General features: G+C 45.1%; 1 protein-coding gene across 1 annotated transcript; it reads left to right on the forward strand.

The window, feature by feature from the left end:
- The first annotated feature begins 119 nt into the window (after positions 1-119).
- LOC130488696 (cytochrome P450 2J6-like) lies at positions 120-22,433 on the forward strand. The gene is made up of 9 exons (XM_056862333.1): positions 120-278; positions 3,382-3,544; positions 5,529-5,681; positions 9,136-9,296; positions 11,152-11,325; positions 13,308-13,446; positions 17,451-17,638; positions 21,416-21,557; positions 22,246-22,433. The coding sequence occupies exons 1-9, from the start codon at positions 120-122 to the stop codon at positions 22,431-22,433; spliced, it is 1,467 nt and encodes a 488-aa protein (XP_056718311.1).
- Positions 22,434-25,652: the final 3,219 nt, after the last annotated feature.

Below are 25,652 nucleotides of genomic sequence, written 5' to 3' on the forward strand. Positions count from 1 at the left end.
GATCAGGAAGCCACCTTTGTCCTGTGCAATGTTTGTCAAATTATGCCAGCATCTGTTGTCACTGCCAAAAACGACAGCTCTGGCTCCCCACGGCGTTGTCTCCCATGGACATTCAAACCATGGACATTTACAGCTGGCTACTGCTGATTTCTTTCATATTGTTCCTCTATTGGAAGACTGCCAGTCCCAAAAAACTCCCCCCTGGACCGAGGCCTCTGCCATTCCTTGGGAACTTGCTGCAGTTCGATTTCTACAATCCCTTGAAGGACCTTCAAAGGGTAGGTCCATTTTCTACTACCTTCAGACCCATAACAGAGATCTAAGAAACAGTTGGCAGGGAAGGGAAGGAAGATGTATGGTACTAGTTCAGTGAGGCAGAGAATGCTGTTACAAGAAAGGCACCTGGAAGGCATGGCTGCAGTCAGGCGAGGGAAGGGGTGAGAGACTTACTTTATAAAAAATGAAAGCTGGGAATCCAGAGAACCTGCTTAAACTGTCATTGTAACACTGCAGTGTTTTATCGCTATTTTAGGGCCATTTAAAAAGGGGGGGTGCTCTGATGCCACCGAGAACAACACCAACAAGGACAGCACCCTCCCATGAAAATCCTCATTATTTAAGCCTTGTGAGGAAGAAAATAAACTGACTCCACAACTGTAAAAATGTACAGGGGGCAGACATGCGGAAGAACTCTGTCCAACCCAATCCCAATGCTTGTGGATTGACTCTCAAGAAAATGAGGAGGGGCCGTGGCTCAGTGGTAGAGCCTCTGCTTGGCATACAGAAGGTACCAGGTTCAATCCCCGGCATCTCCAGTTAAAGGGACTAGGCAAGTAGGTGATGTGAAAGACCCCTGCCTGAGACCCTGGAGAGCCGCTGCTGGTCTGAGTAGACAATACCGACTTTGATGGACCGAGGGTCTGATTCAGTATAAGGTAGCTTCATGTGTTCAACTCCAGTATGTGGGAAAAGGCAGAGAATGCTATTAAAAGAAAGGCATCTGGAAGGCATGACTGCAGTCTATGCTTTCATGTGAAATTAAATACTTCTTTTCTGGCAGACTTAGAGACAATTGCCTTAAATTAGTTGCAGATTTATCCCTAAGAATTATTGGCAGTTTGTTCTAGAGCAGGGAAGCATTAGTTAGCGTCTTCCGCTGGCTGTTCCCAGTCTGCAGTGCAAACAAAAAGCTAGCATAGCACCAGAGAAGAGAGCAGAACAGCAAGCAAACAACGCACACTTTGGCTTCTATGAAATCTTATTGAGAAGACCCAGTTTTGGAGGGGAACGTCTACTAACTCTGCTGGTTGGGAGATGCCCCATTATTTAGTAGGGGGGCAGGAGGCTGCGGGGCTCTCTGTTGGACCCATGCTGCTGCCTTCCCACACCCAAGCCAAGACCTGATAAAAATTCAGAGCTGGAAGAGAAAAACGAAGTGGTGCGGGGGGAGAGAAGCAGAGAAAGAGGGAGCGGCCATCTTTTCAGTGGCCAGAGCAGAATTTTTGCCGGCATCGCTGCAGTCCTGCAGAGAAAGAAGAAGGGCCACTGCGTTGAGGGGGACACCGTCTGAAGAAGGATCCCAGCTGCCAACAAAGGATGCTCCCTGTTGAGGCAGAGTTGCACAGTGGGCAGGTTCTAAATGTAGGGGAAAGACACAGAGGCTGCATTTAAAGAGACAGCACACCTTCAGTGCATAACCTCCTACAGTAAGAGAGCATAAAAGGCTTACCTGAGCCAATAATGAGGATGGGACAGGGAAAGGCACTCAACTGAGGCCATCTGAGCCTTGATCAGGAGGGGTTTTAATGTGAATCTGACACAGATTATCTGCTGAGTCTTTCTTTCCTCTTGCTACCACCCTAGGGTTGCCAACCTCCAGGTAATAGCTGGAGATCTACTGCTATTACAACTGATCTCCAGCCAATAGAGATCAGCTCACCCGGAGAAAATGGCCACTTTGGCAATTGGACTCTATGGCATTGAAGTCCCTCCCCTCCCCAAACCCCACCCTCCTCAGGCTCTGCCCCAAAAACCTCCCGCTGGTGGTGAAGAGGGACCTGGCAACCCTATTCCACCCCCCACCCCATTGTCTTGGCCTCATGCAGCTGTGACAGGTAGACAGTGAGGTCCCTGGTGAACATTCATGTCCAAAGATTTCTGGAGGCTATCACTTGCCACATTTTTTTGTTATCAGAACTGATACATTAAAAAAGGAGGAGTGTAGAGGAGACCCGGTCTAGCCACCGCCAGGCCAGTTCCTCTATTGGTTCACAAGTTGCCAAAAGTTCTCCAAAGAGAATGCCCCCTGAGTTCAGGCGTCTTTCCTGGGTTCAGAGAACGGTAGACCGCCACCAGCTCTCAGCCAAAAGGTTAGCTTTCCAGGGGAGGGAGCTGAGAACAACTCTTCCCCAGCTAGTTTCCAAAAGTCAAAAGGGAAAACCGACTTTGCAGGGTAGAGGCTCTGCCAAAGGAAGGTTTCCTTACAAAAAAAATAACACACTTGGTAGGTGGTTCAAAACAAACTTAGGCACTATGGATTCAGCCTTGGGACCCCACAAGAGTTACAAGACACACCAAAATTATTATTAAGATTTTTTACCCTGCCTTTCTGCCCCCATAGGGCTACCTGTAAATCTCAGTAAAATCTCATCTTAAAACCCATTAAAACCAAAATACAAATACATAATTAAAACAAGTTAAAACTAGAGCTTAAAATAAGTACAAAATATAAAAACAGTTAAAATATAGGGGAGGAAGAAGGGATCACTGAGGGAATGCCAAGTGGAAAAAAAAAAAAGGCATCACCCGCTGGGTGAAAATCTTCTTCTTGCATTCTCCCTGATTAGACACTGCTATCTGACATCCAAGACCACAATAAATGCTCATCAGTAAACCTGTGCTCATGCAAGAAAATGGTCTTGACTGTAAGCTTTCGGGGACAGGAGATGGGCTTGACTGCATACCTGTGGAAGTAGATAGTTTAGGAGCTAAAATGACTAAACGGAGGCTATTGTACTTTGGTCACATTATGAAAAGACAATAGTCTCCAGAAAAGACAATAATGCTAGGAAAAGTTGAAGGCAAAAGGAAAAAAGGAAGACCCAACATGGATGGACTCGATAAAGGAAGCCACTGCCCTCAGTCTGCAAGACCTGAGCAAGGCTGTTAACAATAGGATGTTTTGGAGGACATTGATTCATAGGGTCGCCATGTGTCGGAAGCAGCTTGACGGCACTTCACACACACACACACACACACACACACACACACACACACACACACACACTCTTGATGCTATTCTGTTTCAGAGCCACTGAAGCGAGTTGTTCCAGCAACATTTCAAACAACACAGTAATAACCTCTCACTATTTTTTTTTTCAGATTGCACAAAAATATGATCCCATCTTCACTTTGTATATGGGAGGGAAACCTATGGTCTTTGTTCAAGGATTTTCATTGGTGAAAGAGGTCCTACTGATTAATGGAACAGAATTTGCTGGAAGACCCCAATATGCTATTATGAAAGCAATCAATAAACAAAAAGGTACCTGAAAAGGATTTCCAATTTTGTCTTTCCCCTGACTTACGGTTGCAAACCTCCAGGTAGTAAACTAAAGAAACAAGAAACCTATGCTGAAATAGTGTAGACTAATGAATGAAGCAGCATGAGGCTCAAATATGCAAATGGAAAAAGCAAGATTGATTATTGGAATAATAATTGTAATTTTTCAAACAATTAGCAAATGCAACACCAAAGGGAAACAAACTATGTATACTGGCGGGTTGCTGGACACACCTGCCAGAAAAAACAAAGCTGCAACGCAGGGCTTAAAGCCAAAATGCTAACTAGAGGCAATTAACTGATAACAGCTTCAAACAGACTTGTAATTTATGAGCTGCTGCGTAGGGCTAGAGCTATAAATAATATGACTTGTAACAATTAACTAAAAAATAGTCTCAAAATTGCCATGCAGGGCTTAAGACAATTAACTAAGAAATAGTCTCAAAATTGCCATGCAGACAAATGTCAGCCACATAGGGCTTTCAACAAGCTGTGCAACAACAAAGAGCACCAAGAGGTAAACAAAATTCTTCAAACTGCAATCAGTAGCAAGTTCAAATGTGTATATCACAGACTGTGCAATTAAGTTAAGCATCCAGAGATAAGCAGCATTCTTCAAACAGCAACCAGTAGCAAGTACACACATGTTTCGGTCAAAGACCCTAATCAGCTTGCCAACAAGACGGGAGGTGCTGTCAGACAGTCATACAGAGAATTCATGAGCATTTCTAAAGTATTATAAGACATAAAGATGTTTTAAATGGATTGCTGACAAACTTACAAGTGTCCTGACAAAACTCACAAGCAGGTATATTTAAAAGCATGTAAATTATAAAGCTTACCAACTCCATAGAAGCAAGTCGTGTGACACCAGATAATTTCTTAGTGTGAAGATACCTAGAGACTGCTAGCTTTTAGTGCATTCAGCTGCCAACTGTGAACAGCTGGCTAGTTCCTAGATTAAAGGGACAGTGTATCTATTTAGAGGAAGCACAAGAGATCAATTGTTTGAAAAATTACAATTATTATTCCAATAGTCAATCTTGCTTTTTCCATTTGCATATTTGAGCCTCATGCTGCTTCTTTCATTAACCTCCAGGTAATAGCTGGAGATCTGTCACTATTACAACTGATCTCCAGCCTACAGAGATCAGTTCACCTGGAGAAAATGTCCACTTTTGCAATTGGATTCTATGGCACTGAAGTCCCTCCCCTCCCCAAACCCCACCCTCCTCAGGCGCCCGCCCAAAAATCTCCAGGTATTTCCCAACTAGGAGCTGGCAACTCTACCCTGATTGGTTAACCCCTCTGTTTGTCTTTGTAAGGGCCTCATGACACTCAGTGTGTGCTGCAGGAAACTTTGGCGTGTGTTCATAAGGACAATTCTTTCAGCCTCAAGTCAAAGTTTACCTACAAAGGCTTTTCTGGACATTTATTTTATCACTTTTATCACAGCACTCAAAAGAAAAGCACTCAAAAGAAACATGCAGCTTATCCAGGCCAGGTACTTTGGAATGCTACGGAAAATATGGTTGCGTTAATGCCACAAGAACCTATTGGCTAGTGTTTGTAGCATTGCTAATGTCAGCGCACAATAAATGTGTCTGTGTGCAGTCTATAAACTGAGGATTTATACTGTAAAATAGTCCCATCAGGACATATGAAGGCCACTGCCTTTCACACATACATGGATTGCAGGAGTCAGGGGGCCTTGTGTACCAATGTATATGCTGTGTACCTTGTACATGCTGCAACTCTAGGAAACCATAGATGCTTTAAAGAATGTGAGATTTGCTATAAAATGTTGCTTCCAGACACTCTCTGACTACTTACAGAATAGGCCCCTCAAACCTAGCAGATTCCTTCTGCTTTCCTTTTCTCTGGTAAGGAGATCTGTGAATTACTCACACTGGAGACATCGGTCAAGGAATCTATAACCAATTTTTAATCTCTTGTCTTCCTGCAGGGGTAGTCACAGCAGCCTATGGGCAAGTGTGGAAGCAGCAAAGAAGGTTTTTGTTGATGGCCCTGAGAAATTTTGGACTGGGCAAAAAATCTATGGAGGAAAAGATCCAGGATGAGGCCGCTTACTTGTTGCAAATATTTGAGGAAAACATGAGTGAGTGAACACAAGTGGACAGCTCGCTGATGGGTGGGACATCCAATCCCTGCACTTCTCTGAAGGGAGGAAGTAGGATTGTATCAGATTTTAGAAGACATAATGAAAGTCAAGATCCTAGGTGAAGCTAGGGCTGCTCTTCTAGGTCTGTTCTCCAAAGAAATACAGTTTACATCGAAATATCTCATTAGAAATGTATTCATGGCAGCAAGAGGGTGGCCTGTACAAAAATGGAAAACAAACTTTAGCACGGGTTGAAACTTGGCTCCATAAGATCTGGGACGTCATGATTATGGAAAAATTACTGCATACAGGGCTACACGGGTTGGGAAAGCTGCAGGAGAAATCGATGAATAATTGGCAGCCATTTATACGACATTGGAACAGGACTAAACCGAGTGAGAATATTCAAGAGGGAATTCTAAATTGTGTGTAATTGCTTGGAAGGTCTGTGTTTATGCTTAATGATACTGCCCTGGGCAGTGTATTCCTGAGGGCTGCTGGCTGCGCTGCGACCAGCCGCCAGTGTAACTATAATACAAAATAGCACCTCCGTGCCAGTACCAATGGTTAGAAAATCTGCAACGGAGTCTTCAGTACAAAAGTAGCAAGAAATCTTATTGGTGCTTACACATATGACATCAACAATGCAAGAGTGAAAGATACATATAAGAACAGTCAAAGTTATATACAGTATGTACAATCTAAATAGGGTGCAGTCTCAGTGCACCAATTGCCATGTTCTTTCAAGTAAATGTTGTATTTCCTTCAAAAAGTCCAATAGTAGGTACTATCCCAAAAGCACACTTTTGTAACTATGACAATGCTGGTATGCTCCCTGAAGGGTTTTCTCAGTGAGTGGCCGGCAGGAAAAACAGCGTGTTGCTGGGGTTTTGGAGGGTGCAATGGTATCAGCATCCCCAGCAACTGAGCCGCAGCGTCCCATCCAGGTGTTGTGTTGCGACGGCTGGGACATGATGGACAGGGCATACAGAACCAATGAGGGGCTGGCAGGAATGGGGGGACCTAGCTCTGTGCACATCACAGCTGAGGGGTGGGAAGGAATGGGGCCAGGGATCAAGGATCCATTCCCTTGAAGGGTCTGGGCCCTGCCATCAGTCCCTGGGCAGCTGACAGAGTTGGCAAGGGCACCAGCTGTTAAGTCTGCAAGGGCAATACACGAAACCAGGCAATACACAAAACCAGGCAGCGACGGAGTTCCAACAACAACTGCTTTATTAGGTAACCGTAGAACAGTACTGGCAAACTGTGCCCAAAACCCCTGCTTATATGCCCGCTCAGCTGCCCGCAGCCATGCCCCCCCAAGTCTGTGATTGGGTGGTTGTACCTTGGGAGCCAATGAGAGCATACAACTCAGGACAGTCTGTGATTGGGCCGTTGTAACTTGGGAGCCAATGAGAACACACAACTCAGGAGCCTGGGGAACTCCAAGCTCAACAATAGCCCAGCTTGCCACTGCATACATAACACCAGCAATACTCCTCCCATGGAGACCCCAAACTGACCCTTGGCTGAAATGATGAAAAGGCTGCCTCAATCTCAGTTTATTAATGTTTTAGTCACAGAACAATGTTCAGATTAAAACCATACAAAATGTATAACCCACAACACCCAGGGTTACATGAATAAAATTTTTAAAATGTTACAGACAGCCACATATATACATATTGATTGAATGTTATTGTTCTCCTAAATTATTCTTTCTGTGTCAGCTTCGGGGTCTGATTTTCAACAAATTTCTTCCTTAGTTTAGGAGCTAACATGATATAAAAGGCCAAACTAAGCATGATCTTTGAATTAACGCCTGCCATTAAAAATCTAACTCGGCCCTCAACTGTATCTAAACATCTGGGATATGCTGGGTTAATTTAAAACGAATTGAGTTGTAAAATGGGCAACTAAACAGAATTGCAAAGGCTGCCACCAACCCCCTCTTGAAGCGGATTATGGTGCCATGCGAACTACGCTCACCTATCCTGTGCTGAAGTGCTCAGAGACTGCTTGCGATCCATCCACCGCAGCTGCTGCTCAAGGTTCTGAGCCTGCAAGGGAATGAGTCAAAGGGGCACCTGGCAAGGTAACCCACCATGTAGAATGGGCAGCTGCCAAGCCCCCCAACCACCGACAAGCCTTGTCTGTTGTGAGGGGGGACACAGGTAAAGGACTGAGCTTACAACCCAGTGTAGGGTTGAAAATGTCATCCCCCCTCCCTGGCGGTTCTCCTGGGAAACTTACCTGGGATCTTTTCCCATTGCATGACAGGGGCCATGGTGCTGGGAGGCCGTGGCTCATGCACAATGCTAGGCTTGAGGGAGGGAGGGTGGCACCCGGCCTTAAGCGAGGGGAATGGGCCAGCAAGTATGGGTTCCTCGCCCTTGCTTACCTGTCACATGAACATATGAAGCTGCCTTCTACTGAACCAGACCCTTGGTCCATCAAAGTCAGTATTGTCTAATCAGACCGGCAGAGACTCTCCAGGGTCTCAGGCAGAGATCTTTCACATCACCTACTCGCCTAGTCCCTTTCCCTGGAGATGCCAGGGATTGAACCTGGGACCTTCCGCATGCCAAACAGATGCTCTGCCACTGAGCGCGGTCGCCCCTTTGGGTCAAGCCTGCTCCTTGGTTGTGCTGATGGGTGTCTACTGCAGGGTTCTACTGGTGACCGAGAGCACTGGAGCTGAGCTTGGGGCCTGCTCCAGCATAACTGGCACTCTGAGATATACCATCGTAAAGGTCAGTTGGCTCCCTGAGCACTCCCCCCCCCACTTAGCATTGCGCTGCAAATTATGATAATGATATGGAAAAACAACAGCTTGCTGACAGGTGGGACCCCCAATCATGTCATTGTTGTGGCAAAATGGGGCTGGAACAGAAAGACCCAAAAGACCAGAGTTCGAAAAAGCACTTTATTGCAGCTGCGAGGCCAGCAGGTTTAGCAACCAACAAAGCTGGGCCCTGATCAAACTTAGCCGTTGCCTTTTATACAATTATTTACTGCTGACCTCGCCCTTCAACATTCAGGGTATTGGCCCTTACATGGATATATTTCTACTCCAAGCAATTCATTGGTTACATGACATTTCACTATAAATCTCATTGGTTACATGGCAATCTCTACTTGAAGCCTTCATTTGCATTTCACTAAGCATCTCTTTGGTTACATGGCCTGACTCGGCTTTGCTCTTCCACTGCAGGCCCCCTCCCAATTCTTCAGTAATTTTCCATTTTGCTCAGTTTGCCTGTCACATCATGTATCTGAAGGGAGGAAGTAGGGTTGGCAAAGTCCATGTTCAACTTCCTGGCCAATTCAAGACATACCCAAAATCGGAGGGGAGTGATGGGGAAGAAGGGGAACATGACCATCAACGTGGACTCTGGTATTTGTGTAATCAATTATAAACTACCCTTTTGTTGCTTATTTGATTCCACAGGTGTGCCATTTGATCCCCTTGGTTTCCTTGAGAGTGCCGTAGCGAATATCATTTCCACCATTGCATTGGGAAAGCATTTTAAGTATGATGATAATACCTTGAGGCAAGTATTGGACCTTATCCATGAGAATACAAGAGAGATTACGGGACCCTGGGCACAGGTAACTAACTTACAGGACTACCCAAAAATGTGGTTTGGATGTTTCTCACCAGGTATTTCTAATGAGCAGGGAGCATAGCACAGGGCCACTTACGCCGGCCTCCAGGGAGGGCGCAGCAGTGAAGGCTGTGGGTGCCGGCGCTGCCTTCCCAGCAGTGTTGTCCTGGCATAAGAATCTGTGCCGGCATTAGGCTTACTAGGTTGGTCTTCTGCTCCGGCGGGAGATTTTTCGGGTGAAGGTGAGATTGCGCGTGCAGCCATGCTGATGCGATCACAGCACTTCCAGTTTTAGGGTTGCCAGGTCCCCACTCACCTTCGGCGGGAGATTTCTGTTGTGGGTGCGCATGCGCACCAACGCAGCAGGCAGCCCGCTCGCCCCAGGGAGGGCAAGGGAAGGTTCCCAGCCAGCGCGCGCGGTTGCAGTGGGCGTGTGCCGGCGTAGGCCAAGGGCTGGGCTGTGCCCACAGTCCTCAGACGTGCAGGAGGTATCTAGCCCCTTTCGGAGCAGGCAACAAAGATTATGCTATCTTACCAAGGTCAGAAGTCAGAGGCGTCGTCAAAGCAGGCAGGAGTCCACGGCCGGAAAGATCAATCATGAGCAGTAGCAGGAACTCAGAGAAACTGCACGGTTGCTTCCGCAAAGTGAAAGCATGCCTGCACTGCCTTTATCAGTCAGTGCACTTCCAAGCTAGGCTTCATCCTGAAACGACTCAGCACCAGTTCTCTGTCTGCTTAGCCTCTCCAAGCGAGCACTTCTCCTTTTACCCTGCAAAATCACACGCTGCTGAGTCCTGATATGCCTAGCAGGTTCAGGTGAGCTTGGAGGGCTGCCGTTCTCAGCTTCCGCTGCAGGGGTTGGGGGAAGAGTAGCATCTGTCTGCCTTTGTTCCATCTCTCTGCTTAGCTGTGGTTCCTGCTGAGTTGTTTCAGGCTCCTGGGCTACTGACTGCAATGGAGGTACTGAAGGCCCAGAGGCAACCTGTTCCTCCACTTCAGCTTCAGAGTCCTCCAAGTCCTCAGCTCCCAAGGCAGGGCCCATGACAGGGTGGTCCGCTCGCCCCGGGGAGGGTGAGGGGAGGTTCCTGGCTGGCGCGTGGGCCTGTGCTTGCACGATTGCCCGCCGACCCTCAGCTGGTCAGCGGGCAGAGGGGCACTTTACCGGGGGTTTGCCCGCCACCAGCGGGCACCTGGCAACCCTATCCGGTTTACACCTGAAGTGCTGCATTGCAACAAGGCCTTTACCACTCAAACTGGGAGTTTGAGTGGTAAAAGGCCCATTGTGATGCGGCAGTTCCGGGTGTAAAAAGCATCGCAAGGGGCTGTTTACTGGGAGTTTGAGTGGTTAAAGGCCCCTTGTGATGCATTTACACCCGGAAGTGCTGCATCGCAACAAGGCCTTTACCACTCAAACTGGGCGTAACCCGAAGTGTCGTGTCGCCTCGGGCAGGCGCGCATGCACGTGTTGCCCGCCGACCCTCAGTTGGTTGGCTGGCAGCCAGGTGGATTGGCGGGGGTTTGCCCGCCACCACCTGGCATCTGGCAACCCTAGGCAGCATCCAGGGGGCATTCTCAGAGGCGGATCTGATGTTAGTCAGCCTCCCAACCCCTTTCAGCCTGTGAATTCCCCTTTGCGCTGCAGCACAGCTATGCCAGCAAAATAGCTGCCATAGCCCTGTGAAACTCCTCCATGGAAGAGTTTCACGGGAATTTGATTTTAAGGCTTTTTATTCCTGCTTTTACCAGCTGGTAAGCCTCTTAGGGCGTAGTGCGGCTTCACCATTCCCAGCCATCGCCTGTCTACCTCCCCCTTTTGGAATCAGCTGCCCATTAATATTGGCTCTTCTGCTTGCCGGCAGCTTTATAATGCATTACCATTTGTGAGGAGGCTTCCTCTGCCCCACCAGAATGTATTCAAGGCTAAAGAGAAGGTACTTGCTTTCTTCTCAAAAGAAGTTGAAGAGCACAGGGCAACTCGTGTTCCCGGAGTGCACCGAGATGTAATTGATGCCTATATGGAAGAAATACAGAAGGTATGTAACTTCTAATGGCATGCCATGTTTTCTCCACGCATAGTGTTTTTTTCTTTACTGAACAATAGCAAAATTTGGCATGGACTCAAAAAATTGAAGATTCAAGTCACAGCTCATTGATTTTTGAATCTGGTCCGGTCATAATTTCTGAATGAATGTCGACGTCTTTTTCATTTTCATAGCATCCTGATTAGCCCAGCTTGGCCCAAGCTTGTCAGACCTTGGGAGCTAAGCAGGGTCAGCTGTGGCCAGTACTTGGATGGGAGACCATCTAGGAAGACTGGGGTTGGTAGGCAGTGGAACTGTGGAAGGCAGTAAGAAACCACCTCTATATATCACTTGCCTAGAATGCCCTGTGGTTGGGGTTGCCATGGGTTGGTTGCAACTCGACGGCACCTTCTTCTTTTTGTTGTTTTTAAAAATACATGTGTAAATCCAAAAATGTGAGAACTCCCACTGCCACATTAAGATTTTTTGCCTGCTTAAATAGGCCTAGGGTGAACCAGCTGTTGCTTGTTCCTTTGACTCAGCTTTCCCTGCTGGGTGAAGCTCATTAGCCCAGCAGGGAGTGCTCTTTGGTGGCCCTGCAGACTAGCACTCCTTCTACGCTTGTGTAGGAGTGCTCTGAACAGATCACAGATTTTTTGTTTCAATTAGAATATACCTGCCATGTCCTAAATAATTTTGGATATACACTTGCATGGATTAGGAACACTAGATCAAGCGGATCATTGGGGTAGCTGACGATAATCCATTATGTGGCTAGAAGGAAAAGTGCCTCTGTGAGCATAGAAATTGTTGTTGCCTCAGTTTCAGCTTATCCACATATAGGTGTCCCAAGGACAGTTGGGAGAGGGGTTGCTCAACGTATACAAGTAAATGCCCTTGTTATTTACAACAAACAACCACGATATAGTCACTGTTAGAGGATTTAATGACTATGTGTAGATTATCGTCCATTTGACACACATACAAGTGGGGGAGCTACAAGGGCTCACAAGTGTTGTCTCTCACTTTCCCCTGAATCTCCCTCTCCACACCCTTTCCTCTTTCGTCACCCCTGGCAGCCCCCATACCCTTTCCCCTTTCCCTACTTTCCAACCTACATTTAGCTCCTCCCCAACCCTTTGCTTACTCCTTCTGAGGCTTCCCTCAGGCTTGTAGAACTCTATGGTCTGTCTCTTTCTTTCTTTCTTTCTTTCTTTCTTTCTTTCTTTCTTTCTTTCTTTCTTTCTTTCTTTTTCTTTCCTTCCTTCCTTCTTTCTGTCCTTCTTTCCTTCCTTCCTTCATTCTTTCCTTCCTTCCTTCCCTCCTTCATTCCTTCCTTCTTTCCTTCTTTTCTTCGTTCCTTCTCTCCTTCTTTCCTTCCTTCTTTCCTTGCTTCCTTCCTTCTTTCTTTCCTTCTTTCTTCCCTTCCTTCCTTCTTTCCTTTCTTTCCTTCTTTCCTTCTTTTTTTCCTTCCCTGCAGATCAACCTCAGGATGCAAGCTGCTCCCCCCTGGCACCTCGGTTGCCTGGGCCCACCGCTGGCTGCCCTCCCACCTGGAGTTCTTTCTGAGCAGACAGTTGCCTTACTACTGGGTTTTAAAACAATGCTTGGATTTCTCCCCCCCCCCCCCCACATTCTGTTCCTTTTAAATAGCTCTATTTGTGGTTTTTAACACGGCACTTGGGTTTCCATCAGGGGGGAGAAGGGAACTTGGCGTTTTTCTCACAGCAAGCACTACAGCCAATTACAAATCAGCATTTTCAAGGGATGGGGCTCAGACGCTTCCGGATTTGAGCTTGGTGTGTAGCAATTTGTTAGCTTGGCAACAGAAAAGTGTGGGTCAATGAGCATCGAACCACAGGTAAAACTCCCATGCATAAGTGCCTCTTGCCAACTCAAATGGCTACATCATTCATATCTTTTATATTGAACTATTTACTTTTCTATTTAACACATGCATATGAAATATCTCTTTCAAATTTCTTTTTTAAAAGCCGGAGAATAAAGGATCAAGTTTTGAAGAAGAGTACATGCTTTTATTGGTGACTGAACTGTTCATTGTTGGATTGGAAACAGCTGCAACAACTCTTATATGGGGTTTACTCTACTTGATGGCTTTCCCAGAGATCCAAGGTACCAAAGAACAGGGCTGGCCCAACCATATATGTGAACTAGACAGGTTTTTTTAAAGGGGGGGAGAGAACACTGGAAGGCTCTATCTCTCTGCAGTTCAGGAATTTGTTTCTGCCCCTCGGTTCCATTTGTATTGCTCTTTACAGGTTTCCCTGAAGAGTAAAACAAACTAAACTAGAAGTCGCTTGCAAGGTGGCTTGGTCACTTTCACTCTGTCAGTTTGCATGGGACTAAGGGAAAATGCTACCATCGGGAGTTAGGATAAAGATTGGTAAGCTGTTCCTCCCGAAGCGAGGGTCTGGTGCCTCCAGTCTCTAATATGCTTACATCATAATCTTGCTGTCCATACTACTTTGGGGCTATCCCTGTGCTAGCTGTAAGAAGGAAATTGTTCTCCTTCAGAAACTGTCTGTATGCACTCTTGCCCTAAAATGCTGGCGGTCTAAGGAAAATAAGAAAGAGAGGAAAATTAAAGTGAACATGACAGATCCACATGATTCCAGTAAATGTGTAGGTCCTGGTGTGGGAAGCCGAGGAGAGCTTGGCTATTTGGTTGGTGTACTGGCTGCCCAACGCACCAGCTGATATCCTGCCGAGTCTGCTAGAGGGAGCGGCAGGTTGGGTCTTAGAGATTCAGGTTCAGGCGTTTACCCCTAGCATCCCAAAAGTAAACTCACTCAGGCGGGTGATCCTGAAGAAGCAATACTTTATTTAGGAGCAAAAAGGTAAATTAAAGACCTGAGTGTCATAGAACAGAAAAACGCTGTTAATAACGATACGGAAGAAAGTACAAGCTTAAAAACACTTCAGCCAGCGAAAGGAAAACAAGGTGAGGTAAACCCGAGATAAGAGGTTCCTGGGAAGCGTAGACCAATTATCCACAAAGCTGCAGAAAACAGGATGGATGAGTGTCAGAAACGCCAATCAATAATCAACACTCTTATCCCCTTTACCCAATCTTAATTAGGGATAGAGAAGACCAGACACAGAGAGATCTGTTGAAAGCATTTATTTGGCCATAATAAATGGGAGACAGCTTTGCACATGCAAGTGCCCTAGCTGCTCAAAGAAAATGGTCCAGTGCTCGCTCTTTTATAGCCCTTCAGAGGCTCAGCCCCCTACTGATGCCCGAACGCCGGCCCTTTTGGCTTCCCATGATTGGATAAAGCCAAATTACAGTCTTTCCCGGCCGCCCTAAAATCCATACATGGTATACATTGACATCATTGAAACACCCATTTCTAAAATGGTTAGTTTGTTGATTATTGAAGTTTCAGATCTCATGTCCTTTGAGTTGTTTATTTGTCATGTGTGCTTATCTTACAAAATACTTGCTGATAGCGTAAGTTATTTCTGATGTTTTAGACCCTATGACCGTCTGGGGTTTCTACTGTTCACTTCCCCTATTTCCACGACCATCTGTTAGATTTTCTTTGGTAGATTTCCAGGCTCCCTAGACTCTCCCTCCAATCTCTGACCATCTATCTTAAGTTCTGTCTGAACTTTTAACCTCTCCTTTAATTCTATATGGGAATCTAAAATCCTCCAATACTTTATTGCTAAATCCAAAAATCAATAGTTGAGGGGTCTTGGATTTGTCTTCTCATCTTAATCATAAAGCAATTAGCCTGTGTGCAAAGTATTTCCTCAATATTCCAAACCATTAGACTTTTACACAAACATTCTTCATTTAAACAGTATATCGCTGGAGCCTGTACAGTCTTCAGAAAGAAACTATGCAAGCTATTTCATGGTATAGATCCTGTTTCCCATAGAAATCTCCTTTAATTCTTATTACTCTGCATATTTCACTTTTGCCCATGTATTTCTCTTCAGTAAGCATGCTTCCTCTTTTGGGGTTGAATCAGTAGTGGTTTAATGTATTTTCCTATCTAGCCCCCCTACAGGAATACTATTTTAACCTTGATTAAAGGTGTACTAATTCTCTCATCTGCAAATCTAATATTTTAATCTATCTATTGGAAAGCTCCTTTTAGTTAAAATCATTCCTTCTTCTGTCTCTCCTGCATGTCTATTTTTGGCTGGCTGTCTGCAAAGCCAGTCTGTGTTATAAAACAGGAAGTAACTTCTCCTACCTAACAACTGCCCTTTTCAAGTCTCTTAGTTTATTAAGATTTCCCATAGTGCAATATAAGCTAATGTAAAATATATCTTTAATCAACTATAAAGTTTAAGCCTGCATTTGTATTCTATTCTCCTAAGCATAATTACTAAGCTTAAGCAGTATGTTGCAAAATTTAGTTCTTCTTCTCCCACATGCTTTGTGTCTCTCTGCGCCATGATGCTTTGACTTTCTGCAGCCACTGTCTGGGTTCAATGGGACTCTGCAGAATCTCACTGTAGATCCAGAGACTGGACTACTGGACAGAAGATATTCTGGAAGGAGATTTTCCCATCCATAAATGAATCAGGTCACCCCTTCCCATCTCTCTGCTGCTACCTTTCCAGCTCCCTAATCCAGTGATTGCAATTCATTAACCCCTTTCATAGACAGCTGCATAGTCTTTCAAGCATGGGAGAAGAGAACCTTGTCTCTGCTCTTATTTCTTTAATCTATATATAAAACATTCCTATACTTTGAATATATATATATATGCTTTAAAGCAGAATAAATCTTAAGCATTCTTCTCCTCTCAAATCCCCCTCCTCCTTGCCGGTGCTATTTTAGAATCCTCTGTCTGCTGTAGTTTCCTGTTCTGAACTCACAGTAGTTAGCTAACCTAACCGCAGGAAAAAGCGGAACCTGAGAGGCTCTCTTGTGTTTCACAGAGTTAGAAAGATTTCAGCCTCTTGTCTTCTGCTTCCCCCAAAATTTCCAGGCCTTGCCGGGAGAAATCTTTGGGTCTGTCTTAAAAGGCATTTTATATATGCTACCTAAAGCCACCTTTATATACACTGTCATGGGTAAACAGGTAACTTATCTCCATCATGAGACAGATTATTCAGGCATGAGAGCCAAGGTCGTCTGAGACTAAGCATGAGAATCACGGCCTTCAGAACCTAAGCCAGAGACTGGCCTAGTCATGTCAAGAGCAACCCCCTTATGGACCAGCAAAGGTCTGACACCAGCAAAGACCTGACACTAACAAAGGCCTTTTCCCATCTCCACCAGACCAGGCATTTGGTGCCCTACCTCTCCCGCCCCTACCAAGCCACAGTGATCCATGCGATGGTCAACTTCAGGCTAGATTACTGTAACTCATTCTACATAGGGCTACCCTCGAGACTCATCCGGAGACCCCAGCTGGTACAGAATGCCACGGCGAGGATCCCTACTGAGACCCACCTAAGGGCACATATACAGTCAGTGCTTCCCCAACGGCACTGGCTCCAGCTGGATTACCAGATCAGGTTCAAGGTGGTGGTTTTGACCTTCAAAGCCTTACATGGTTTAGGACCTCTGTACGTGCGAGACCGCCTCTCCTGGTATGCCCCTCAGAGAGCTTTGCATTCTGCAAACAATAATCTCCTGGTGGTCCACGGTCCTAAGAGTGTCTGGCTTTCCTCGACCAGGGCCTGGGGTTTCTCGGCCCTGGCTCTGGCCTAGTGGAACTCCCTTTTAATTGAAACTAGGGCCCGGTGGGATCTCAAACAATTCTGCAGGGCCTGAAAGATGGAGTTATTCCACCAGGCCTATGGTTGAGGGAAGCTACGGTTTTGTCATCTCTGCTGGCCTCCCTACCCTTCCCTGTATACTACTGAACTTATAGGGGGCCAGGTTGCTTGCAAGCTATGCCGTGATGCCTATATTTGTCTATGAGCGCCATCTGTTGTTTTAATTGCATTTTAATTGTTAAGTTATTTATTACTATTAACATTATGTAGTGTTATTGGGATTTTATTGTATTTATATTTTTTAATGGTATCTATTACATGCCCTGAGCCCAGCTTTTGGCCAAGAAATGAGGGTGGGATACAAAACTAACTAACTAATTAATTAATTAAAGGTTTTATAAATGGTAACCAAGGTCTCTGCTCCTTAGAAAAATGTCAAGTGGAAATCAACAATGTTCTTGGCAACAATACATGCATCAAGTATGAAGATCGGGAAAAACTGCATTACACAAATGCTGTCATTCATGAAATCCAGCGATTTGCAAATGTGGTGCCCCTTGGAATCCCTCATGCCCCTATCAAAGACATGCAGCTTTTGGGTTATACAATCCCCAAGGTAAAACCTGAAGGAGTTAGACATGGACCATGATGTACATACGTATCTATACATGTGAATTAGTGGTTTAAGGGAAGCTTAATAGGGGGAAATGCAGTTCTGGGACATCAAAGGAGTTCACAGAGTAATTCAATAATTGCAGCCAGTTGTTGAATGTAAGCTTCTGGAATCACTGTATTGATCAATTTCGGTATCAGGTATAGGTTTATTGTACACAGCTATAGGCCTTTACAATCTAAAACATTATTAATATGAGTCAAAAATTATAAAACTAATAAAATCCAGAAAATGAGAAAATTCTCAAATTACACCCATTCCGTTTCATATATATACACACCTTTACCAAATCAGAGCATTGGTCCTTTGAATTCAATATTGTCGACTTCCGGTGGTGCTGCTGGGGAGAGCACTCCATTTCCCCAGGCTGTCCTGGGAGAAATCCAAGTTTGCGTTATTTCTGGGGTACATAGATACCCCAATCCGACCCTTGCAAGTGGGTTGGAAAGCAGGAACTCCCTGCAGCCCGCAAACGCGGTTTGACCTCCTAGGTACTCTGAGGGGGCTTTTTAAGCTCCTCGGAGTCCTGGACGCCGGTCCTGCGAGGGCACTAGGGAAGGACATCGCCAAAACGCAACTTAGGCATCAAGCTCCACCCTCCACCACCTTAATACCAACATAAGGACTACATAAAGAAAAGAACCTCACCTCTTGACACCCAAGTGAGTACAAAAGAACTCTTCGTCTACTTACTGGAAACTTGAACAGACGGGGGGCTGATAAGAATATTTCTGGGACCCCCATTCCTCCTTAATCCGAACTGAAAAAGTTTGATCTGAGTTAGCCATCGGGATTAGCGACAGGAGCCTTATCAATCCGATCAGCCTAAACCATAATAAAGAGTCGGAAGGATACCTTTTGATTGACAAGAACTATCACCAATGGGTCCAAGGGAAGGGGAGGGTGATTTTTCTTCCTGATTTTCCGGCGAAGAATATACTGCCACGTTTGCAGTAAGGGAGCGCCTGGAACGGAAGACCCTCTATAACAACCTATCTATCATCGGAACTAAAATAACAGGAAGTAGTTGTAGGACCGATTACGCGTCGCACTCGAGTTACTTGGAAATCATTCCTGAAGGAACAACCATCGAGAAGAGGCGGTAGAAGGTCCACGGCACTAGCAACTTCCTGTATACTTCCTGATCAGCCCGACCTAGAGCGACCGAAAAAAACTCACTGGTATTTCAAAACTTTAAAACGCAATTCTAGAGCCAATTTCGACTCTTTTCAACCCGAAAAAATTATAAGGCTGATGTTTGAATTATTATCTTTTAATTAGAACTTTAAAGGCCCTGTCTGTGGACATGTATTTTACCAGCTTCTTTTGGCTTAATACATAGCCCTGCTCCTATGAAATCAAAGGGAATTTTACAGAATTCAAACATGGAAAAAAAAATACAGGACATGCTTGCTAAACATTCTGAGGCGACAATTAAACAATTAAAACAGATTTCAACACAGATGGCTCAACTGATTTCAATGATGACGACTCTTGACCAATCATCACAGGTAGGCAATCAGAAGTTGGATCTGGTTATAGAAGATATAAAATTCTTGAAAATTCAAACGATGACCACAAATACAGACATACAAGCAATGGACTCTTCTGCCCAAAAAGTCATGGAAGAATACAAGGATACAAAGAAGAAGACAGAAGTTCAAGAAAGCAACCAGCCGGCGATAAAGAGATCAGACATACAAGAAATAGACTTTTCATTTAAAAAAGTCATGGAACGACGTATGGATATAAGGAAGAAGAGAGCAGGTCAAGGAATACAGATTGAAGCCATGATGGAGATGAAGCCCAGAAAGAGTTATTTTTGGATACGTATCCTGTCTGAGGAAATGAGAGAGAACAAAGAAATCCTGTTCCCATACCTGACTGGCCTATTTCAGTTACAGAAGGAACTATTAGACCATGGTTAAAGGATTGATTTAAACATGATTGCTGGATCCAAAGGCTTTGATAGTGTGGACGGGTGGCATGGCTATTAATGATGTAGTGGAATTAAGATTAAGACATCATTTTGGGAATAAAGGGCTAGAAATTCTTGAGAAAAAAGACTGGATTGTTAAAATGTTTGAAGTGGCAGAAATGGCAAAACTCACAGCTATTCTAAATGAAGAAAATGACGTTCGGTTTCTGGGGGAATGGGGGGCGTGGATGCATTATTGTGAATATGAGTTAAAATTGGGAAGAATGGAAGAATATTTTCTAATCTGATCCAGAGGATTATTTTTGGTTTTTTTTTTATAATGAATAAGCATAATTATATTTACTAACAGATTATGGTTTTTTTTATACAGGATATTGATAGTTTATTAAGATTAGATTAACTACGACGAGATGAACTTTTTATTAAGAGGAAGATAGAGGTGAAGGGGAAGTCAAAATTTTCCATTTCTTTTTTTTCTTTTTTTTCTTTATTATATGTTATGGAACTATAACAACTTTAGGTTAGAATTGAAATTTTATATTGTCATAGATGTTGTTTAATGCAATGGAAAATTTTTAGTATAAAATCCAATAAAATCTATATATATATAAAAAAAAAGAATTCAATATTGTCTACTTAGACTGGCAATGGCTCTCCAGGACCTCAGGCAGAGGTCTTTCATGTCACCTACTGCCTGGTCCTTTTAAATGGCGGTGCTGGGGATTGAACCTGGGACCTTCTGCATGCCAAGCAGATGCTCTACCACTGAGACCCAGTCCCTCTTCTGGTATCAGAGGAGGTGAGTTCCTAACACATGTTCCAGTGACCCAGTCTCAATGGATACCATGATTGTATTGATATCCACTGAGAGATGTCCAGGAGAATCAAGAAAGCCACACTCTCAATTTCTCAGCAAAAAAAAAAAAAAAGTAAATCTATCAGGGTGATCAAGACCGCTTGTGTCCCCAAACCAGTTCAGAATTGGATTGGAATGGCTCTAGACATTACCCTTCCTTCTAAAAAGCATAACGTTTCACAGCCACTACAGTCCTTTGTGAACCCTGCACAAAAATGGGAGTTTGCAATAGGCTGATATCTCATGACAAGCCTTCTTCAGGGCATTTGCAAGGGTATCCTCCCTCCTTGAAGTATTAACTGCTCCATGGCCCCACCAGTCTCACCACCTTGGCAAAATGGAATAAGCCTACATGGGCATGCAGCAGACGTCAGTGTAGTAGACCACACCTCTGAAATCAAGCGAAGTTCATAAAAAGATTGCAGCTAGTCTGAAGTGGTTGTTCCACCAAATGGTTGCTCTGTGTTGTTGCCCTTCTATTTTGACCCCTCCATTGATGCCAGCCTCTGCCAGGCTCTTCCCTCATGCTGGTGTGTTTAAAAGTCACATTTTCTTATTTAAAATACTAATTAAAAGCCATGGCACCCAGTTTTGAATAGTGAAGCCAGGTGGAGATTGAAGGGTTAAACACTTTCTCCCTCCCCTGCATGGCCTCAAGGCAAAATGAGGCTGCACAAACATACAACTTGCGTTTTTTAGATGACTGTTGGCATGGGTAGTATTCTACATGGATAAAGGTTGCTACACCCTAAGAAATCTATCCTGTGTTTCTAAACAGAATTTGTATCTACTAAAAGAGGGGATGTTTGGTGGCTTAAATCGTTGTTTTATGTTTTGAAATGTGGCACTGCTGTCAAGTGAGCGCGGCAAAAGTAGTTAAGAGAAATACTTGTTTCCATGGGACATGGTTCTTTTGGTTTTGCAGGACACGGCAATTATGACCAATCTCATTTCTGTCCATCGCGATGAGTCTCAGTGGAAATATCCACATGAGTTTAACCCTTCCAACTTTCTGAATGAGAAGGGCGAATTTGAGAAGCCTGAAGCCTTCCTGGCTTTCTCAGCAGGTAAATTCTCTGATTGACATTGATCCTTCTTTTGCTATTTCAGCAGCAGCAGCTGAAAATCATGTTGCTTTGGGGGGACTGGATCCATGGGGGTCAGATCCATGGGGGTCTCCTGGTATGTTCCCCAGAGAAGCTTACGTTCATGTAATTCCAACTTGCTGGTGATCCCTGGCCCAAGGAGTATCCGGCTGGCCTCGACCAGGGCCAGGGCCTTTTCGGCCCTGGCCCATGCCTGGTGGAATAGCCTCCCTAATGAGATCAGGGCCCTGCGGGGACTTTCAGGAGTTCCTCAGGGCCTGCAAGATGGAGCTATTCCGCCGGGTTTAAGGTTGAGGCCAGCGACGGTTCTCATTATAATTACTGGCTTCCCTAGTCCTCCCCCCCCTTTCCCCGCTGCTGAGCACCACCCCTTCAAGACCACCTTAGGGTGTAGTTAGATTAATTGTATTACAAATTTCTGTCTCTGGAGTTTTGGCGCCATTGAGGGGCATTATTGGGCTATTTTAAATTATTTTAAACTATTTTAATGGGTTATTGTTTTATCATGTTTTTAGACTGTGTAAGCTGCTCTGAGCCCGACCTTCGGGTTGGGGAGAGCGGGGTAGAAATAATAATAATAATCCCAGAAAAAACCTTGATGTCTGAACAAGCCCTGTGTGTCCTCCCCATGAATCTCTCCATTTTCCAGGTCCAAGGGTATGCTTAGGGGAGAACTTGGCTCGGATGGAGGTGTTCCTCTTCTTCACTAATATTCTGAGAAGATTCCAGATACTGTGGCCAGATGAGACAAAGGCGCCGGACCTCACCCCCAACTTCGGAATCACGTTGACTCCATCCCGCTTTAAGGTGGCACTGAAATGTCATCAGCAAATGTGAACAGCACTAAGTGGGACTGAGATAACTAAGAACATTTTGGTGTGAGATGCTTGAAATGAAGTTGAATGTATCAAGAGATTCCACTGGAACATCAGCATTAAACATGTTTTCCCACTATAAACAGTTGTACTGAGTGGTCTTCCATTCCACAGTCTTCCTTCCAGTGGTTGCTGGCTTCCATGATTTCTGGCAGCCTGGTATAGAAAGCTGAAGAGGTCAGAGGGAGGAGGAGAGAGGAGGACGTGGTGTTGGAAAGTGCTGTCAAGTCACAGCTGACTTAAGACGACCCGGTAGGGTTTTCAAGGCAAGTGACGTTCGGAGGTGGTTTGCTATTGCCAACCTCTGTGTGGGCTGAGAGAGAGTTCTGAGAGAGTGGTGACTGGCCCAAGATCACCCAGCAGGCTTAATGTGGAGGAGTGAAGAATCGAACCCAGGTCTCCAGAACATCCAGAATGTCTCGTGTGTGTGTGTGTGTGTGTGACAGAGAGAGAGAGAGAGGTGTGAGGTGATTTTGTCAAGGAGCGAAGCAAAGCAGCCTGTGATATAACTAAGGTAGGATTTCTAAGCATTCAGTTCATACTCAAAGAAAGGCCCTGCTGGATCAGACCAAGGTCCATCAAGTCCAGCAGTCTGTTCATACAGTGGCCAACCAGGTGCCTCTAGGAAGCCCACAAACAAGACAACTGCAGCAGCACCATCCTGCCTGTGTTCCACAGCACCCAATATATTCAGCATGCTCCTCTGATCCTGGAGAGAATAGGTATGCAAAGAAGAAGAGTAAAAATAATTATTTAGTAATTATACATAAATCGTAGAAAGCGCAGATCCTTGGGAACTATCACAGGCAGAGTTAGTAGGCAGCATTAATAAAGGTAAAGGTAGTCCTTTATGCAAGCACCAGATCATCCCTGACCCATGGGGTGATGTCACATCACAACATTTAGTAGGCAGACTATGTTTACGGGGTGGTTTGCTCTCGCTCTGCCTCCCTGGACTCCGTGGATGAGCGCTGCAAGTCCCAACTGCTGCCCAGTTGTCTGTACTTTACCCCAAACAAGCTGGGTACTCGTTTTACTGACCTCGGATGGATGGAAAGTTGAGTCAACCTTCAGCAAGCAACATAAAACTGACTTCCGTCAGGACTGAACTCAGGGCGTGAGCAGAGCTTTTGATTGTAGTACTGCAGTTTATCACTCTGCACCACAGGGCTCTTCTGAACAGGCAGAATACTAGAGGGGAAAACCCAAAGGGGATATTGCGACCTCATCCTGCACTTACCAAGCGTGTCCACATTCACTGTCTAAGGAATCTTGGGGATCTTGGGGTCTTAGTAGACCAAACACTGAACATGAGTCAGCAGTGTGATGCTGTAACTAAAAAGGCAAATGCAGTCTTGGGCTGCATCAACAGAAGTATAGTGTCCAGATCACGCGAAGTGATGGTATCGCTTTGCTCTGGTTAGAACTTAACTAGAGTACTGTGTTCGGTTTTGGGCACCACAATTTAAGAAAGATGTAGACAAGCTGGAACGTGTCCAGAGAAGGGCAACAAAGATGGTGAGGGGTCTGGAGACCAAGTCCTATGAGGAAAGGTTAAAGGAGCTGGGTATGTTTAGCCTGAAGAGGAGAAGACTGAGAGGGGATATGATAACCATCTTCAAGTACTTGAAGGGCTGACATAAAGAGGAGGGTGCCAAGTTGTTTTCTGTTGCTCAAGAAGATCGGACCAGAACCAACAGGTTGAAATCAAATCAAAAGAGTTTCCGTCTAGACATTAGGAAGAATTTTCTAACAGTTAGAGCAGTTCCTCAGTGGAACAGGCTTCCTTGGGAGGTGGTAAGCTCCCCTTCCCTGGAGGTTTTTAAGAAGAGGTTAGATGGCCATCTGTCAGCAATGCTGATTCTGTGACCTTAGGCAGATGATGAGAGGGAGGGCATCTTGGCCATCTTCTGGTCACTAGAGGTGTGGAGGGGGGAGGTAGTTGTGAATTTCCTGCATTGTGCAGGGGGTTGGACTTGATGGCCCTGGTGGTCCCTTCCAACTCTGATTCTATGATTCTATGAATGGATCCAAGATTGTTCTGGCACTATGTGGCATGACCTGCTTTTGAGATCAGACTCTTGACACACAATTCCAATCCTAGAGAACATTATGTTTAGTTTATTGATACGGTCTATTTGACTAGCCAGAAATCCTAGAGAACAGATTTTTTCCCCCCTGCAGTGCAGGAACTGCTTTTCCAATCCCATCAGAATTTAGGACTGCAGGCTGAAAGTCCCCTTCCAAGCCTGCTCTTGACCAACCACTTCAAAAGTCTGGATAATCGAAGTTAAGGCACTAACAGCCCATTCCTGAGTTTTCGGCGGCCAGGGATGGTGTGGCCAAGGTGCCGCCACAGCGCCTCAAAAGCCGTTTCCCAGCTGCCAAAAGGATTTAGAAAGCCTTTCGTTGGCTTTTTATTTTTTTAAACTGGGTGTTTTGCCCCACTGAGAACAGTGAGGCTGCGCCAGCAAAAAAAAAAAAAAAAGCAGGAACACGCCATGGAACGCCGGCGCAGGGCTTTGCGCTGGAAAGAAATGACCTATCATGGCGCCTATAACAGCTTGGCCAAATGGTGAGATGAGTCTGGCAGCTTGACACATAGCTCAGTGGTAGAGCATCTGCCTGGCATGCAGAAGGTCCCAGGTTCAATCCCCGGCATCTCCAGTTAAAGGGACCAGGCAAGTAGGTGATGTGAAAGACCTCTGCCTGAGACCCTGGAGAGCTGCTGCCAGTCCGAGTAGACAATACTGACTTTGATGGACCAAGGGTCTGATTCAGTATAAGGCAGCTTCATGTGTCCATGTGTTCCGTTCCATTCTTAGCTCAGCAGATCACCCTAAAGCAGATTCTCTTCTTTCTGGGATGTAACTTAAGACTTTAATTGGAAAGTTGAACCTGTGTTTATCCTAAGGACATACTTTATCATTTCAGAATACAGCTAATCAAATATATAGATATCGATATTTAGATATATTCTGCAGAACAAAAATGATGGAAGTGGATAAAGAAAACAAATCAGCAGCCTTGATTAGGAAGCCACCTTTGTCCTGTGCAAAGTGCATCCCTTCCTGTACACAAAGAACCGCTATGTTTGTCAAATTATGCCAGCATCTGTTGTCTTTGCCAAAAACGACAGCTCTGGCTCCCCACGGTGTTCTCTCCCATGGACATTCACACC

This window comes from Euleptes europaea, chromosome 17, assembly GCF_029931775.1.
Source record: "Euleptes europaea isolate rEulEur1 chromosome 17, rEulEur1.hap1, whole genome shotgun sequence".
Lineage (NCBI taxonomy): Eukaryota > Metazoa > Chordata > Lepidosauria > Squamata > Sphaerodactylidae > Euleptes > Euleptes europaea.

What these genes read in the sequence shown, in the direction of transcription:
- LOC130488696 (XM_056862333.1), top strand. Translation starts at nt 120, where the DNA reads ATGGACATTTACAGCTGGCTACTGCTGATTTCTTTCATATTGTTCCTC. An exon ending in CCTTGAAGGACCTTCAAAGG is followed by an intron (nt 279 to 3,381) that starts GTAGGTCCATTT and finishes TTTTTTTTTCAG; the next exon opens with ATTGCACAAAAATATGATCC. An exon ending in TTACGGGACCCTGGGCACAG is followed by an intron (nt 9,297 to 11,151) that starts GTAACTAACTTA and finishes GCTTGCCGGCAG; the next exon opens with CTTTATAATGCATTACCATT.